Here is a 19170-nt window from a genome sequence, read left to right on the forward strand (position 1 = left end):
CCAGGGGGCCCGGAACCCTTCGGGGCGTCCCGACCAGTGCTATAAATATAGCACTGGTTTGCACAGATCTTTTATCTCACTTGTAATCAACTTCTGTGTGCTTTACTTTTCTGTCTGTGCTTTCAACGCTGTAAGAGGCTACTCCACCCAGAGGAGAATCAAATAGTGCGACATCTTTGCCTTGGATTAGCAATCCTCTGATTGCAAACCAAGTAAACCCTCTGTGTCTGAATTAGTTTCTAATTAGTCTCTATTGTTTATTATTACAAGTTCTTTTAAATTAGTTGAATATCCGAGAAAGGTTTGTGGTTTATTTTTGTAGGGCAATTCACCCCTCCCCTCGTGTCGGCCTTCAAAGGGACCAACATCACCATGGTAAGTCGTCCAACGTCTTCCATCTTCTCGTTTTGGATGCAGACTACGTTCTCATAGACGACGCCAAAATGATCCTATCCGAAAATGGGAGGGTGGAAAGTTGGGGATGTGGCTGCTGCGTTGACTGGATGTAGACCGCGTCCCGCTCTGCAAAACAAGGAACGTCAGTGCCGAGCCAATGAAGGGGTCTCCAACGTTAGCCTTCCGATACTCAAGTTAGTCACTTGAAGTGTAGAAGAAAGCGGAGCAACAATAACGCAAGCGCAAATAGTGAATAACGCGTACCTCTGTCGGTGCTTGGACCCCCTTTATATAGAGCTCTGGTGGGTGATGTGCACACTCCTCAAGGCATGGACATATTCTCCAATGTATCCTATGAAAGGATCTGTCAGAAAAGTACCTCTAATATCATACCTTAATAGGGCATACATATCCTAACAAGAGAATAGAAGCTTACTTCCGCTGTACTATCCGCTTGTTGACCATGTCTTGTGTCAGCGACACTATCTCCCAAAAGGATATCAAGAAATATAATAATAATCCCACTGCTTGGCCGAGCGAGGTAGCCGCTCGGCCGAGACTCCTCTACTCTGTCGGCCCCATAGAGATAACACTGGTCTCGTTGCTTGGTTGAGCTGGATAGCCGCTCGACTGGGACTCCTCTGCTCTGTCGGCTGCTCTTCCTTTTAGTAACTAGGCGTAGTAGCTTGTCCATCCCGCTCGAATAAGCTCTTCGATCTCCTCAGCGTAATGGCTGTCTTACCGTATTATCCCGAGCTGGACGATTGGCACACTCGGATACTGATTGATCCGACTGGTGGTTATAGTCTCTTGTCGATCAGACACTGATTGTCCCGACCAGTTATTGTAATTGACCTTCGCTCGGACATTGTAGGCGAGTCTTTTAATACCCTGGTATCGACTACGTTAATTTTGATCTCCATCTTGACAGTTGATCCGTGCCATCGTATCATACTATTTATAATAGATAAATTTTAAGATGGATAGTCCCCAATAGAATGGACTTGATATATCTAAAGAATAATACTTAAATTAGGATATCTTGAATTTTTTTATTGACCTCTCTTTCTCACTAAGAAGAAATATGGATTATTGCCGTCCACTATTGTAAAAGACAACAGCCCTTAGCGATGAATTTCGCTAGTTATTATTTCAGTTTTCTTTATTGCTTTAATCTTCGCTAGATATTATTTCGATTCTATATTACTTTAAAGATCAATGATAGTTAGATGCTGTTATTATTGAGGCATACATCTTTTAATTCATTATTGGTGTGCCATCTTAAGAACTGAGTGATTTGATCCTGTCAATACCATTACTGTCTATAATTAACTGATGATGCTCTGTTCTTCATTTTCTTACACTTAACACTAAATTTGAATCTTAAGAACTGAGTGATTTGATCCTGTCAATAGCATCACTGTCTATAACTGATGATGCTCTGTTCTTCTTCATTAATTACTGCAATACAAACATGCAAACTCACTCCACAGCAACAATGAACAGACCGAATTCACATCCAACAAAGCCAACTGGATGGAACACATGCAATTACACAGATCGATTTGATGCTCTAAACGCCGACGCTCTGCGCGATCCCAGGCTGCTGAGCTCCACCCGCCGCCGCCGCCGCCGCGTAGTCCGCCACCGCGTCCAGCAGATGCTCCGCCGCCTTCTCGAAGTTAACGAAGCCCATGAACCAGAACTCGTGCCCATCCACCGTCACTACGTGTATGAACTTCTGCGCCGGGTTCCCGCCCGACGTCGTCGGACTCACGTTCGCTATCTTCCCCAGCGGGATCATCACCTGCAACGATAAAGAATTAAATCCAGTTCATTTGATGGAAGATTAAGCTACTGATCGATCGATAGATTCGTATAATAAACCTTGTAGTAGCTCCAGGTTTCCTGACCGGAAGGCGCCCGGAAGGACAGGGGCCGGTCGCTGCAGAAGGCGACGTTGGCAGTGGAGATGTACAGGGTCCCGGCGACGGGCCCGGCGGCGGTGGAGAGGTAGCAGGCGAAGGTTTTCTTGAGCCGTTCGTTGGGGTCGGTGTGGAAGGTCCGCCGGTAGAGCGACTCGAATCCACCCTCAGTGAAGGCTTTCGCGGAGAGGCTGAGCTTCCCCATCGCCGCCTCTGTCATCGAAGGCGCCGCCTTCACTGCGAATCAAACACGACACAGATCGTATCAATCACCGGAAAATTCATTAAAAAAAACAGATAATCGTATAGATTCGATCGATTACAGTTGTGCCAGATGTTTTGCGCGAGGTCCTCGGCCTTCTTGGCCCAGGAATTGAAGTAGTCGAGGATGCTCTCCATGGGGCTGCCGGCCGGCCGGCTCACCGGCTGGAAGTCGAGCACGTAGGGGGGACGCTCGTCGTCGCCTCGCAGCGTCCACAGTGCGGCTCTCTGGTTCTCCGGGTGCGCCGCAGGCGCCGCCGGCGGGCCCATCTGCCTAGTCCCCCACTTGGCCTGCTCTGCGGCGTCGACGTGGGCGTCCACTACCTTGGCGTCCTTCTCCATGGACAAGAAAAAACAAGGATGCCGCTCGCCGGAGGCAATCGAAGACAGTGGAGTTGTTGGATTAATTGGGAAAGGTCGGCAAAGATCGATGGATATGGTTCGTGATGCAATAAAAGATGGAAGATTGAATTTTTATAGAGAGATTGGATGATCCATCAGGAAGGTGCTTAGCCCGCAAGGTTCGATTTTGTCAGTACGCGTGTCGGCGATGGGCGACGCGTGGGCTCGGCGAGAAGACGTGGCAAGGACGAGAACCGTCTCAAAGGGTAAAAACAGGAAAAAAAAAAAGTCGGCTCTTAATTTATTTATTTTTTAAATGCTGACTAGAGTTAGAAGTTTCCAGATGGCTAGATTTGTTAAGTAACGAAGACATTTTTTTATTTATCTAATGTACCTCTTATACTCTTTATCTGAAAACAATTTTAATTAACATCGAGCTCACATAGTCATCCAACTTTATTCGATTAATAATAGATTTTTCTCTAGGACGCATACGTCGATCCCCTTCCATACTGCAAGAAGGGCGGCGTCGCCACATAAGGAATGCAAAATCCTCAAAGTGCAACATCTTTGTAATGACTTTGAACACGCGTCTTATTGGTCTGAAACTAAATGTACACACTTGGCGCGCCTAATAACTAACAGAGGTTTCGTCGGAGATTAGTAACGACGACCTCCAGCAGTGGACAAGAGCACTTTGTTCGGTTTCTTCCCTTTCTTCACCAAAGCATTGGTGTGCTGCTCGGAGCTCTCCACTTCTCGGGCAGAAGATAAAATTGTGGCAAATGACGATGTTGTTGTGTTCCCAGAAGCTATATTTGAAGCAATGAAAATGAAGTCAAAGGCGGATTCATAGACGCTTCATGCACTCAAAAAACAATTATGATGAAGGTTGAGAAATAGCAATTTATAAGCTGGCCAAAAGGCATACCTTGAACATTAGAGGCTTTAGTGGCGTGGCCTGATGACTCGGCAGCTGCTTCACCACCTCTTAAAGAAGGTGAATCGTGTGCCGCAGCAAAACCAAGCCTTGTTACATCGGAGAATAGTTTCCTCTCACCAGTGGGAGGACTGCTGGATGGAATGCTGTTGGTGGTTAAAGCTGAACACAGAATGATATATAGTTGGAAAAGGTCTCACATACTTAAAGAAAGTAACAATCTTTAATGCAGCGTAAAATACCACCCAACAAATTACTGATGCATTGCTGGGAAATTATCATTGGAAATCTTATAAACAACAATAAAGAAATATTCCAATTGGTTTACGTGCATTGGTGGAAAATAATCATTGAACCTAGGGGAAAGGTTCCATTTGATTGATTGACATAAGAATTAGAGCATGTATACGTATAACCCAGATGTAATAGTGAAATACTAGATTATGAAGTAGAGAAAAAAAAATTGTACTGAAACATTTTCTCGCAGAAGGACATTAGGATGTTTCCAAAAAGGTCATACCTTCAAAGTCATCTGATGAAAATACAATATCCTTTTGAGCAAATTGCATCTGAGCAGAAGGTACTAGATTAAAATGTGAGGCAGCTTCAGCCTTACCTCTCTCATTTTTCTCCTAAAGGGGAAATTAAGACATGCAATTTCAAATATAAGAAAAATGAAATGATTGAGCATTTATAAGACAATTGAAGAAGACAGTCTTGGTGTTGGAAAATAATGCTTTATATAACTAGCGTGATAGCAAAAATATTATTGTAATCCCACTTCCTAACTTTTTAGGCTCATCAACATTGCCTCACCTAAAGCAACAGTATGACAGATTGCAAATGGCATGTAGCCTTAGTCTACATGCTTTTGGTGATAAGATTCAAAACCCCAATATGGATGTGAATGTTAAGATAGTTATCTTTTGCCAAGTTTTATAACCAAATAAAAAAATCCCAGTAGCTACTGACAGCAATACCCATTAATACACTTTAGAAGATGATTGTCAATCAGAAGAAAGAACAAATTCAAATAACAAATGTGGTGCATTCAACAGGGATGTTAGGATCCTAAGTCAAACTAGCAGTGTGATGTACCTTCTTTGCAAGTCGTCGTCTCTGCTTTTCACGCTTATTAATTTCATCCATGAATGGAGCCAAAGAATTGAAAGGTAGGAGATGCTTCAAATCAAGTTCACAAAGCTGCATGTAATAAAACGTTGTCAGGAGAAAAAATAGCCAACATTAATTATATTGAAACTTAGTGGGCAATATAATACCTGAAATGTTGTGGTTAATGAGAAATGACTAAGGTAACGGTATCTTTTTCGCATAGCTTCTGACTGTGTTATAGCCTCCAGCTCCAAAATTTCACCATTAATGCTGCATTGGCATTGATCCCATCATGCTTAGTCAGTGTAATGTAAATTTTTCAAACAAATATGTCTTCTCCTCATGACAACAAACAGAATTCTGAACAAGACATTAAATCTGTGTTTTGATGATAAAAATTATTACTTTTCAAATTTTCTTCTTATTTTCTATCTCCCCACTCTCTTTTCTCTCTTTTTTTTTTTCCAGTTATCTTTGTTTTCCCTTCATAGTTATACTCTACCCTTCCGAGATGCATTTAATGCAGTTTGATGGATTTTGAGTTTAGTTTAGGTCTAATTTTATTCCAAGTTTTAAACTTCTAAAGTTGATCAAGTTTTAATAAGTTTATGATGTTTATTAGGCGCATTAATTTTTTTAGAATAATTAGTAAAAAAACCTATGCCCTTTAATTGTTCTACAGAAAGGGGCATAGTCCTAGACCACTCTCATAAGTTATCTATTCAGTTTTAATAAAAAAAACCCTAGTTGTGAGGTGTATCCATTTGAGAGATGTCACTAGTGTTGCAACAATTAGCTTTGTACGAGTTTTGTTCAATTTCGGTAGTACATCACTGTCCTTGAAAGGAGGATAGAAGAAAAGAAGAAAGAAGTGAGAGAAGAAAGAAGAAATAAAGACACCGAGGGGAGAGAAAGACAGGAGACCAGGGCAACGTGTAGAGCCTTAGGGGAAAAAAGAGGAAGAAAATGAGGAAACAAGGAAGAAAGAGTTGGCCAAGAGAGGAACAAGAGAGTGAGAAGTGAAGCACTTACGATGAAGAGCATCCCATCTGTTATAATGAAAATAAAAAAAAAAGAAGATGATTTACTGATTTAATTATATTTATATGGTGTGCCTGGTTGGAAGAAAAAGATCCATGTATCAAATTGAAACTTATGACACAGTTTATGGATGCTTTATGTAATTAACCTTATTCATTGAGTCACACTTATCTTTAGCCTTTACAAAAATGTAGAAACCAAACCATATGCCTAACTCTTAGCAAAGATTGAAGATAGAATCAACAAAATAAAATTATCTAAGAAGCTTGTGCATGAGTAAGATAGCTCAAAATTGGATGAGCTCACTATCACCAAGGGTTTGTTTACTTGGAAAGTCAGGTGGGTCGGAATGAAGGGCTCATAAATTATATAGAATTCCATCTACATGTTGTTATTGCTTTCCCTCCTCCCTTGTATCTTCCATCCAAGTAAATAATTCTAAGGGTCCATCTGATATAGTAGAATGGAATTGAATCAAAGTGACATAAGAAATGAAATGGAATAAAATGAAAAATATTATATTTCACTTCTTTGTTTGGTTGTAAATAGAATGTCATAATTAGAGGAATGAGTCATCATATATTCGACTCATTTGGTTCATCTAACTCTTCGAATCAATATGATTCTATTTGGTCTGTGTTAAATCTACCTTCTCTTTCCGACACACCTAGTTTGTTGATCCATGCACTATGCTTGATTCGAAAGGTCCACTCAGCGCGTTCAGCCTGTCTAATTCATTAGGCTTGATCAATTTGATTGATCTACTCTGCCCAATTGATTTGCTCAGGCCAACTAACACTGTCAGCTCAAACCGTCTCCATCGATCCATTGGGCTATCCTGCCACAATTCATTTGACTGATCTGCTTGAACCGGCTGGTTAAGCAATGACACTTGGCTCTCCTAGCAAGTTTGATCCAACAGGTCAACCAAGCCTAATCAATCCATACAACCTGACTTGTGTGTCAAATCTAGTCAGGCAACCTAGCCTACCTGGCCTTACCTATCCACCCATCTTGTGCAATCTCAACTGGCCTTTGATAGGAGTGGAAAGAGGTTTTTCACCTATTAAATATGGAATGGGTGAAATAGAATGAACCATTCCACCTCAGATTGTCCACCCAAACATTGGAATGGAATCATAGGAATGAATTATTCCCATTTGTCCATTACACCACCTTTGTTTAAAAGATCCATCTCAGAAATTAATGTGACAATGCAGTCCTCCAGAAATCTTCAATGCTCACTTGGTTAAACAAACAAATATATTATATGGAATATTCATCAAGACTTAAAATCTATGTATTCAGAATTCTCTCTTTATTATCTCTTCAAGTGACTTTAAATCACTTGAAATGAGTTCAAAGGATTCATCCACCAATATCTATCAATTGTCCTTTCTACTAATCATCCTTTGTGGCTATACAACTAGAAATCTAAAAACTAGACAAATGTGAATTTCCTTCTATGGTGCCATAGCTATAGAAGCACAAAAACAAGCAGTGACTTATAACAGTCTCCACTATTTTCTCTAGAATTAATTATTCATTTACCCTCTCCAATTTGTGTTGAATACTAACATCAAACACCAATAATCAAAGTGGAAACTTAATATCCCTAGCGATCACATTTATAAACTTTAAGAAACAGCCATGTTAGACACTTGAATTGATAATTATGTTGAATATTTGTAATTGAGTTTGAGTAACAGATTATTTTCCTCCCAACTGTAGCAAAATAGACATTTGACTTTTGCACTAATCCTCCCACCATATGCCTGTTTCCCATGTTAGTTCCCACCAACCACCTCTAGGATAAACATCCTCTCCGAATTCAAATTTCTGAGTTAAACAAATACCGAATATGTAAACCCTCACATCAGCATTGAGCATGTTAACCACCTGCATAGATAGGAGCCTCCTGCACTAACAGGATTTAGAAATCCTAATCAGTATCACCTCAATGGATATTCAGTGTCAAAATGATGCCACATCTATGGGAACCACAGTAGTGTAAAACTTAGCCATCAATAATCTCTTGTAACTATTAATTTGCTTAGACGGTTTCAAATTTCAGTAGGTAAGGAAAAAAAGCACTGTTCCTACTTGTGATCCAATGCTAAAACTAGATGGCACAAGCAAAACTTGAATGTTCCATACCACTTGATATCAACCCATATATCACCAATATCAGGCAAACAAATACTAATTTTGACTTGTATTGAGCAAGAAGATTTCAAACTATATCTAAGATATAAAATCAAATGACAATGTATTCCTACCAGTTCCTTGGCATAGTTAGAGTTTTAATCATCATTATAGATTTTTGGGTTTCAATAAGTTTAGTTTTTACCAATTCAATTATTTAAATTTTGTTATTTAATTTTAAAAGAGTTGTTTACATTTGTTAAGAGTTTTGGGATAACCTAGTCGTGTTTTAATTATCTTATTTACAAAGGTTAAGTCATAATCCTAGTCTATAAATGTCTAAAGAGATCTCTTAGATTGATTTATCTTCCAATTTAATAATATTATTTTCCTCATTTGTTGATATTCCAATTTGGCGCCCATTGTTTCCCTATCTTCACTTCAGCTCATATGCTCAAGATCTTGAGGTGAGTCACTTATTTGGCGTGAGATGTAGATAGGGAAGAGGTAATTCAGCTGTATGAGGCAGAGAATGAGGCTCTGAGGCAAATTTCTTTTCGCATGTGGCCATGTGGGGCAATTTCACATTGGGGGCAAGTCACTGATTTTTGGTATCATAGGGTGCATGCATGGCTTTGCTGTTGGTGATAGGATCCAACAACGTAAGGGGTGTACTAGCTCATATGTGCTAGTTTTAGCATTCTCACTAGTGATAAGGAGCAAAGATGGATCGCTCCTCACTAGACCCTCGCCACCTACTTGATGGAACTGATGTCCCTTTAGTGCCACGAAGGAGCTAGAAGAACTCTCCTTGTTCAGGGAAGCACCAAAATATATTGGCTGAGGCGATTCAAAAGAGGAAGAGGTTGAGGTATCAAGTGCACAATGAGTTCAATAGACAAGTGAACCCTATAAATTACAACACATCCAGCAATCATAAAGTTAAGCAGTTCAGATGGCACAAAAGTAAGCTCAAGGAACAAAAAGCATAAAGAACACATAAATCATTGCAACTAAGTAAAAACTAAAAATTATGTGTCTAAATTTCTCTGCATAAATAAGTTTATGCACCTTGAAGGAAGCATATCATAGCTACCAAAGTGATGAAGGAGACACTTCATATTTAATGGATGAAGAATGAGAAGCTGACCATCAGTTGCCTGCCAATATGAAATGGCAATTTAAAATGCTAGAATTATACATACATGTACAGATAAAAAGTAATAATTTATGAGGCATAAATCTGATGGTCAAATTAGTATACAAAGCCTATGCATACCAAAATTGTTCTATGGGCGATTTGTGAAGCCCAGACCATTTTAGCCCGTATCTAAAAAAGGAAAGATGAGGACAACATTCATCTTCATGAGGAGGATAAAAGCTGCGATCAGCAGAGCAAGAAAAAGAGGATTGTTTTGATTGGAAAAGAAGAGAGGGAGAAACAAAGAGGAAAAATAAGAGAGGGAGAGGAGATCTAGCTATGGAATAGTGAACAGCAAAGGAAAGAAGAAAATTAGGAAAAGAGAAATGGATTGAGGGAAAACAGAATAGTTGATCATCCATTTTTAAGCTCTCTAACCCATCTTTGATTCATCAAGAGACCAAGGTTTTTCCTAATTCTTGTTAGTATAGTGAATTTATTTGTAGGCCAAATTTGAAAGATAAGTTTGGGTTCCAAACTAGAACATCTTGAAGAAGAAACATGTTGCATAAGGTAAGAATCTAGTGTAGTATAATATCATATTTTAATTGATATCCATTTTAATTGTTTATAATTTACATAAATTATCAAATATGACGAACCAATCATGGCCGGTCCCAAACCCGAATAAAGGAGGAGGGTTGCGTTAGATTACCAACCAGTGTTAAAACTATGGCAAATATTAAATGAATGGATCCATTAACTATTGTGCTAATGCTAGGTTGTTCCCCAGAAGGAACGTGTTGCAGGGTCCGACTATAACGTCTCGGCAAAGACAGCTTGGGTGTAGTGCTAAATATGCAAGAGTTCGCGTTGCAAAGTCCGACTGTAACATATCGACAAGGATCGCTAGATCTCCATGAGAACTTGGGTGTAGTGTTAAATAGACAAGAGTTCTTACACCATAAGATGGATAAGAACAGATATGATAGGAAAACTAATAATCTAAGATTTGAAACATGGAACATAAGAACCTTCACTTGTAAATCGATGCAGGTAGTAGATACGATAATTAGGAGAAAAATTAGTATTTTGTGTACAAGAGACAAAATGGATAGGCGAGAAGGCAAAACTGATAGAGAACTCGAGTTTAAAGTTGTGGTACACAAGAAAGAGTAAAACAAGAAATGGAGTGAGTATTATTATAGATAATTCGTTAAAGGATGAAGTATACGAGTAGTTAAAAAAAGGATAGAATTATAGTCCTTAAGATAATAGTGGCGAAAAAAACTATGAACATAATTAGCGTATATACACCGTAAATAGGATTAGACGAAGCAACCAAATTAAGATTTTGGGATGACTTAGATGAAATATTACAAAACATTCTGCCAAATGAAATAATTTTAATAGAAGGTGATCTAAATAGGCATGTTTGAGTTAAAAATAAAAAAATATAAGAGAGTACAAGGGTTATGTGTTTGGAATGAGAAATGAGTAAGGGAAAACTATATTAGATTTTACGATAACATATGACCTTATATTAGCGAATACATTTTTTTAGAAAAGAGAAGAACACTTAGTCACGTTCAAAAGTGGAAATAATAAATCGCAAATTGACTTTCTTATAGTTAGGAAGAAGGATAAAAAATTTGTAAAGATTACAAGATCAACCCTGAAGAAAGCTTAACTACCCAACATAGGTTATTAGTGTTGGATATATACCTCAAACATAGCATCAATAGAAAGAAAATATATACGACTCCTAAAATTAAGTGGTGGAAGTTAAAGGATGAAAAATAAATATATTTAAGGAGAAGGTAAGAGTACAAACATTAGGTAAAATATATGATGATTCTGATACGACATAGGATAAGATGGTATCAAAGTTGAAAATAGTAACTAAGAGTGTACTCAGTGAGTCAAAATAACATGCACCATTAAATAAGAAATCTTGGCGGTAGAATGAGAAAGTACAAGAGAAAGTGAAGAAAAAACGAATATCTTATAAGGAATTATATATTTGTAAGAATGAGAAAATTTTTAAAAAATATACAATAGCCAAGAAAGAAGCTAAGAGAGTACTGAATGAAGCAAAGAATAAAACTTTTGAATGATTATATGAAAAATTGGATACAAAAGAAAGGGAAAAAGATATTTATAGAATAGAGAGAAAGGAATACAAAAGATCTTATCCAAATAAAATATATTAAAGATGAATGTAACAGGGTACTAGTAAACGATGGAGAAATAAAAGAGCGGCGGAAGAGGTATTTTCATCAACTCTTTAATAAAGGTTCAGGTGACCAACTTAACTTAGATAATTTAAATAGGTCAAATGAGCATAGAAATTTAAACTTTTATCGTAGAATTCAAACTTCAGAAGTAGAACAAGCTTTAAATGGAATGCACAATGGAAAAATCATTAGACCAAATGATATTCCGATAGAGATATGGAAGTCAAGGTATTGAATGACTTACAAAATTATTTAACATGATATTGAAAATGAAAAAAAATGTCTGATCAATGGGGCATAAATACTCTAGTTCCCTTTATATAAGAACAAATGAGATGTATAAAATTGTACAAACTATAAGGGTATTAAACTAATAAGTCATACCATGAAACTTTGGAAAAAAAGTAATAGAAAAAAATTAAAGAAAGAGACCAGCAACCGAAAATCAATTTGGGTTCATGCCCGGAAGGTTGACAATAGAAGTTATACATCTTCTTAGACAATTAATTGACAAGTATCGGAAGCAAAAATAAAATCTGCACATAGTATTCATTGACTTAGAAAAAGTTTATGATAGAGTCGCAAGAGAAATTATATGGAGAATTCTAAAAAAGAGATGTGTTAGCGTAACATATATTAAACTAATTAAAAATATATATAAGAGTGTAACGATAAGAAGAGAAAATTACATTTTCAGTCCTGTAACTTGCATTTTTTTCAATTTTAGTCCTGTTATGAGTTAATTTATGTTCTTAGTCCTGTAACTTGTAATATTTTTCAATTTCAGTCATTTTTCCTCCAAAATTAAAATTTTTCAACGGAAAATGTCTAGTTTGTGGTTGGAATATAAAAAGCACATGGGTTATAAAAAATCAAAATCTCCAAATTCAATTTACAACTCATCATTTTCCGTTGAAAAATTTCAATTTTAAAGGAAAAAGGGCTGAAATTGGAAAATATTACAAGTTAAAGGACTAAAAATGTAAATTGACTCATAACAGGACTAAAATTGAAAAAAGTGTAAGTTACAGGACTAAAAACATAATTTTCTCCGATAAGAATAAAGACGTAAGGCGGAATAACTGAAGCATTTCCAATAAAGATAATTATGGACGAACTCATTGCACACATTCAAGACATTCAAGATAGTACCGTGGTGCATATTGTTTGCCGATGATATTGTTTTGGTAGATAAAACACGCGAAGGAGTAAATGTTAAACTAGAATCTGGGCATAAAGTACTAAAAGGAAAAGATTTTACGCTTAGTAGAATAAAGACAGAATATATGAAATTTAAGTTTAGCAATATTAGACAAAATGAGACAATTATTAAGATAAAAGATGACGAGTTACCTGGAACAGAGAACTTTAGATATTTAGGATCATTTTTGCAAAATGATGGAGGGATTGAGAGACATATCTTACATAGAATACAAGCAAGATGGTTGAAATAGAAGAGAGCGTCGGACGTTTTATGTGATCGTAAAGTATCTCTAAAACTTAAAGAAAAATTCTACAAAACTGCAGTTAGACATGCTAAGTTATATGGAGCTGAATGTTGGACTATGACTTGAGCGCATGACTTGGGCTATGACATACGAGAATGGACAGAATACGAATGAGAGCATTAGATAGAAAGTCGGAGTTACATCTATTGAGGGAAAACTCTAAGAGACACATTTAAGATGGTACAGACATGTACTTAAATGACCAATAAATACTCACTATGACAAACATGTATATCAAATGAGGAAGACCATACAAGACTTGGTTAGTAACAATAAAATAAGATAAAATTTAAGTATAGATGTTGATACAGTAGGAGATAGAACTCAATGTCGTAAATGATCCATATAGCTAACCCTACCTAGTTGTTATCAAATAATTATCAATTGGAATTATTGTGTTATTAATGAAATGCTAATTTTATATTAAAAGAAAGCTTGGGAACCCATTTACTAGAGTATCTAGTCTCAATGCAACGGCAATGGAATGAAAGTGAACCACCAAAGAGGGTTATATTCTGGTCATGTCAACATGACAGTGAATTGTCATATGGAACAATCCAAACTGCGAGGATTACCTAAATGTCAAACATCAAAGTGACTAGTACCACCAAGGCTAATTGTGAATATAACCTTAACCTAAGACAATTTTAATTGATTGGACTGAATATTTGATGTGGTTTATTAGACCGCTGATTTGAATCTGTAAACTTCAAAGATAAAATCTACAATATATTAATTATTATTTATTTGATACTTTGACCCTCACTGGACGTATGTATCAATGTGGCTAATAACATCATGCATGTACCAAGTGACACTGGCTAGAAGGGACTTTGAGTGAGGTGTTCAGATCCAGGTAGAAGTTTATCTTGTAAATAACTTTTTAGATATGTAGAGAAATCTTATATGTAACAGTTTATAGAAAGTTTAGTTATGAAATGAAAATCTTTTTCAATATATTTGTTGCCTTGTGTACAAGATAAAAGCAAATCTACAATATATTAATTATTATCTATTTGATACTTTGGCCCTTACTGGATTTATAAATCTATGTGGCGAATAACATCATGCATGTACCAAGCGACACTGGCTATAAGGGACTTGAGTGAGGTGTTCAGATCCAGGTATTAGTTTATCTTGTATATATCTTTTTTGATACGTAGAGAAATCTTACATGTAACATCTTCTAGAATGTTTAGTTATGAAATGAAAATCTTTTTCAATATATCTGTTGCCTTGTGTACAAGCTAATTTGTTTAGCAAAACCGCAACATTCTATTATGCTCTATACTACGGGTGGGGACAAATTAATGGTATCAAAGCCTAGGTCTGTAGGCACTAAAATATACTAGGCTATCTGTAAGGAACACTAGTGTGAGGTAGTATATGGAATTCAATACATTTCATGATGTCCATTTATATGTTATGAGACTTATTGTTTATTCGATAATTTTATTGAATGAAAATAACTCTTCATCATCTTGTATAAGGATGGTATGTGTTAGGAGCAATCATTTACATGTGTCATGAAGTAGAGGATCACATGGTAGTTGTGGTACTTATTGTGTGGTTAATCATCTCTTTTCAAATAGAAGCATGCATGTACCAAGTGACACTGTGTTTGAAAGGGCATGAGCGGAGTATTGGAGATCATGTAAGAACCTTTGGTAGAATGATCGTGAAAATTTCCTTTCCGATATGTACAGATATTACATGTAATGGTTTATAAAAAGCTTCGTTATGAAATGAAAAATTATTCATACATTTATTGCATATTTGCCTACAAGATGAACCAAAGATCAAACATTACCTGGTAGAAACTGTATGAATCTCTCTCAGTTACCTCATTGTTGCTAACAGAATTTTTCTGTGAAGATATGTCATCATGTTGCAATTTCTCACTTCCATTATGTGAAGGAGGAACTTGTTTGGGGCTATCCACATGTTCAGATTCAGCAGCCACTGGAAATACATTAGACATAATTTCTATGGAAAATCCATCTTCATCTGGAATGTAAGATGGTATCACACATTGGGGTTCATCTGTACACAACTTGTCACTTGCCAAATTTGTAGCCAAACTCGATAAATTATCTCTGTTTTGAGTATTAACATTGTAAGTATGTAATTCTCTCCACATTTTCATCCTTTCCTCCAATTGTTCAAGTGCAGCACAGACATACGGAAGCTTTTCTAAGTCATCAACTAGACCGGAATCTGCTTTATGTAGCCAAAAAGTGAGATCAGATTTTCCTTTTCTGACAGACAATCCCACATCCGAAGTTACAATAAACTTAGAGAATGTATCACAGAGGTCATCTGCACTACTTGATAGAGTACTTTCAACTTGCTTAGATTTTGGTACAGGAAATACTGAATCCTTGGATCTGGTTAAAAGTGTAAAGTGTGCATGATCTCCAACACTGAAGTTCTTAACATTCTCAATAAGAACAGAATATAAATCTTTGATTGATATCACCATAAAACAAAGGGGGCATTTCTTCCAGCATACCCCTTTGTGATTCTCCTCTCCCATAAGCAAGTACCTCAGTATACAAGGAAAACAATAAATATGCCCACATGTAGTTATTTGTGGGCAAAGAGGAGTCTCCAAACAAATTGGACATTGCACTGTAAAAGGAGTAGAGTATCTGACACATACCACATCTTCCCAATTTAACATTTTATCAGGATCTATGGATTCAACTTCAGAGCTTTCTCTATTCAAAACCACAAATCTGTAATTTGCTTGTAGAAACAAGTCTTTGTTATAAGGTTTTACCTTGCGTTGCCTTCTGGGAGGAGGAGCCCTGGGTTCAGGACGAGAAATTGGATCATAGTAGAAATTGAGCAAATGATTGGCATTGATTGCGTTGTTCCTTCTTGTAGATGACTGACTACCATTCCCTTGGAAACTGCTAGGCCCAGAAGAATGGACAAGATTTACATTTACAAAAGGCCGTTCATTCTCTACAACATGTACAAATTGATTGGCTTTGCAATATGGAGGCACTTCTTCTCCCACTGTAGACTGATACTCGACATTTGTGCCTCGTTTTTTGCCAAATTGGCTTTTCTTGAAATCATTCACTCTGTGCCGGTTCACCTGAAAGAAGAATAGTAAATTGATCCTGAGCCATAGAGCAAGGCACTTGTATTTTTTTTCATAGACCTCTTGTCATGCCTCAAATATCTATAGCTAGTTAACAAATATCTACAAGTTTGCTAATTAGAAACAGTACTTACTTAGCAATGATAAACATTAAATCGTTAGGTAATTGTCACTAGCTTTTAGGGGGGAAATCACTCTTCATTGCAAATATTGGCAGAGATATGTAACTTGTTATTGTCCCGAGTAAAACTCAACTCCACAAAAAGAAATGAAGAATCTAGCTTACCAGTAAATCCCATGATTGGCAAATATTTTCCATCATAAAGACTTTCAGAAAATGTATGGTACTTATTAGCTTTTATTAACTTGGAAGGGAGGATATGGGCATCTCCTATTTATTTCCACACACACACAATGCATACTTATACTGCATTGGATCTGTAGGTATGCAATTAGGCACTTATCTGCCATTTATATGGAACAAACATAATTGCTCTTCACATTAGACATACTTTGATGAAAAAAATGGAGTGCTCAGCACCAAACTGGTGCAGGACAAACAAAAAGGAAGGAGAGAGAGATGAAAAGAACCCAGGAGAAAAAAAAAATCACTTGATGTAAATTCTACCAAAATATATATATATATATATATATATATATATATATAGAGAGAGAGAGAGAGAGAGAGGGAGAGGGAGGGGGAGAGAGTAAACTTAGTGGGATGATGTGACTTAGTTGAACAAAAAATAAAATACTAGATCTAGATGTAAAGTTCAGATTTTGAAAAGATTTGCATTACATTCTTCTTTTTATTATTATTTTTGTTTTGAAACACATTGAACAAACTACTCTGCATAAACAACAAAGGTAGATAAATTCCATGACATTAGAATCATCAAAAGGAGATGAAGAGAAACTACCTGTGTCGCGCAATCAATGTTTTTTTGTATATATAAATGGCTTCAGATTCTTACATCAACTTAAATTTATCAAGAAAGAGCTAGAATAACAGTTATACTTTTGGCAAAAGTAGTGAACCTTAGGTCTATTAGTCTATTCTTTCATACTAGTATCTACATTGACAATATTACATGATAAAATATCTACAATTTACAAGCTAATATGTTGCCATTAAATAACATGTGCTCAAAATTAGCACAATAGCAACTGTCAATTGTGTCTGCGGAGGTTAAAACATGGGGTTAACCAATTAGAACATGATAACAAATAATATATCAGAATAAAAATGTCAAAGTGAAGGAGAGAATATATCTTAGATCATTATAAGATGAAAATAATATCAACGAAAAAATTCTTACCTTCTTGGGCAAATTGTGAGAATTTCCACCTGCAGCAATAGCTGATTCTGCAATGTATAGTTAAATATATAAATTTCAAATTTGTTGGAAGAGGGATCTACTGGCATAAATGTTCAAATGTGATCCACTAAGAGAAGTATTTAAATGAGTAAAGGCATGCAGGTCATTTCCCATAATTTTAAAACCCAGAATCAAACCATAAGGATTTCTCTCCAGATAAAGCTTACTGGTTTAATCTTTACGTTCCAAGTTGATAAACTTTATGAGGTAGCATGAAATTAGCAGAGTCTCACTGTCTCTAGCAAACAGAGCTTGTGCTAGTTCAGTGCACCCTAAACATCTCAATGATTCCTAGGGATCTAATTGAGATTTTATTTCTTCAATCAAAAACAATGGCAATAATTTAAATAAGAAACATAATGAATGGATATTAGCCAGAGTATTATAGGCATAAAAAATAGAGAATTTTAACAGAAACTTAATGGCTATATCCACCAATCAAACCCGAATCATTTATTCTTATATATTATACATTCCCGATTCTGCATTAAGCAAAGTAACGCCAATCCAAAAACCACCAAATCAAATTCCACTCAACTGAGATAGTGTCAATACCGACTGATCAAACGCCGACACAGAAAAAAAAAACGAATCCCCCCCCCCCCGGCGCATCAATCAGGCCGACGCAGACCAACGAACCCTAGATTCCAGATCGACGTCTCTATCCATCCAGTGCATCAATCAAGGGGGGTACTCACCATGATTCTCCGCGGAGGAAGGGGAAGAGTTATCGAAAGCATAGGCAGCCGCAGATCCAGAGGCGGCGTCAGCAGCACGGCCGCAGGGGAGTCCCTCGGACCAGGAGGCGAGGCTGCGGGGTGATTCCCGGCGAGCGCCATGACGAGAAGAAGCGTTCGGGTAGGATGGCAACGGAAGAGAAGCTGCGGACCTTTGGGCGTCGGAGGGGTTGATGGACATGAAACAGCTGCGAGGGCACGGGAGACGATGCTGAGGGAACAGTCGAAGGGGACCGTCGAGGGTGGGGGTGGATATTTAAGGACGACGAAAAAGGTGCAGCGGTAATTGCACCGCCGCGTCAAATTTGCAACGCAACTGCCCGAGCCCCGTCAAAGCCTGAAAGATAATAATAATAATTATTATTATTATTATTATTATTATTATTTATAAAAAAGAAAAAATCATCCCTCCTTTTTTTTAAAAGAATTATTAAAAGATTGAAAAACCTCTTTAATCATTTTATGCCTTTATTTTTTTAATTTGATAGAATAAAATCATATGTTTTGTTCCCTAAAACTCCAAGAACCATTCTATTTATTTTTTAAAACTTTTAATCAATTTAGATTCATCTAGTAATTTTTATTAAAAGTGTTAAATGGACTCAAACTACCTACTTTTGTTTTTTTAAAGAAAAATAATGTTCCTCGGAGCCCCTATTGTATTCTTGAATCATCAAATTTAATCGATTAAATCAATGTATTAGTTTTAGTAAAAACTGCTCAAATTTCACAAAAGCCTTTTATTGTTCCCTAGAGCCTCTAAGTCATCATATACCGTTAGTTTTATTGTTCATGATTTTTTAGGCTATATAACAATTTTGATGAACATTATTGAAAAGAGTTAATTATGATGACTCCGATCAACCAGAGAGGAAGGGTGCATAGGTGATGAC

The 19170-nt window shown here is 36.7% G+C and overlaps 2 protein-coding genes across 2 annotated transcripts; both read right to left on the bottom strand.

Annotated features, from left to right (window-relative positions):
- Positions 1–1794: 1794 nt before the first annotated feature.
- LOC121982218 (GEM-like protein 5) lies at positions 1795–3051 on the bottom strand. Its single transcript, XM_042535184.1, has 3 exons — positions 2645–3051; positions 2284–2558; positions 1795–2203 (listed from the first exon to the last, which is right to left on the bottom strand). The coding sequence occupies exons 1-3, from the start codon at positions 2922–2924 to the stop codon at positions 1970–1972; spliced, it is 789 nt and encodes a 262-aa protein (XP_042391118.1). The 5' UTR covers positions 2925–3051; the 3' UTR covers positions 1795–1969.
- Positions 3052–3367: 316 nt separating this feature from the next.
- Positions 3368–18553, bottom strand: LOC121982220 (RING finger protein 10-like). The gene is made up of 9 exons (XM_042535186.1): positions 18239–18553; positions 17481–17527; positions 14860–16155; positions 9235–9323; positions 5145–5247; positions 4963–5067; positions 4385–4496; positions 3856–4026; positions 3368–3736 (listed from the first exon to the last, which is right to left on the bottom strand). The coding sequence occupies exons 1-9, from the start codon at positions 18456–18458 to the stop codon at positions 3585–3587; spliced, it is 2295 nt and encodes a 764-aa protein (XP_042391120.1). The 5' UTR covers positions 18459–18553; the 3' UTR covers positions 3368–3584.
- Positions 18554–19170: the final 617 nt, after the last annotated feature.

This window comes from Zingiber officinale, chromosome 5A (genome assembly GCF_018446385.1).
Source record: "Zingiber officinale cultivar Zhangliang chromosome 5A, Zo_v1.1, whole genome shotgun sequence".
Classification (NCBI taxonomy): domain Eukaryota; kingdom Viridiplantae; phylum Streptophyta; class Magnoliopsida; order Zingiberales; family Zingiberaceae; genus Zingiber; species Zingiber officinale.

Coding starts and splice junctions, on each gene's coding strand:
- LOC121982218 (XM_042535184.1), bottom strand. CDS start 2,924: ATGGAGAAGGACGCCAAGGTAGTGGACGCCCACGTCGACGCCGCAGAG. Junction 2,559..2,644: donor GCAAAACATCTGGCACAACT/GTAATCGATCGA, acceptor TTTGATTCGCAG/TGAAGGCGGCGCCTTCGATG. Junction 2,204..2,283: donor AAACCTGGAGCTACTACAAG/GTTTATTATACG, acceptor TTATCGTTGCAG/GTGATGATCCCGCTGGGGAA.
- LOC121982220 (XM_042535186.1), bottom strand. CDS start 18,458: ATGTCCATCAACCCCTCCGACGCCCAAAGGTCCGCAGCTTCTCTTCCG. Junction 17,528..18,238: donor TTCCTCCGCGGAGAATCATG/GTGAGTACCCCC, acceptor TATACATTGCAG/AATCAGCTATTGCTGCAGGT. Junction 4,027..4,384: donor TTCATCAGATGACTTTGAAG/GTATGACCTTTT, acceptor TTCTGTGTTCAG/CTTTAACCACCAACAGCATT.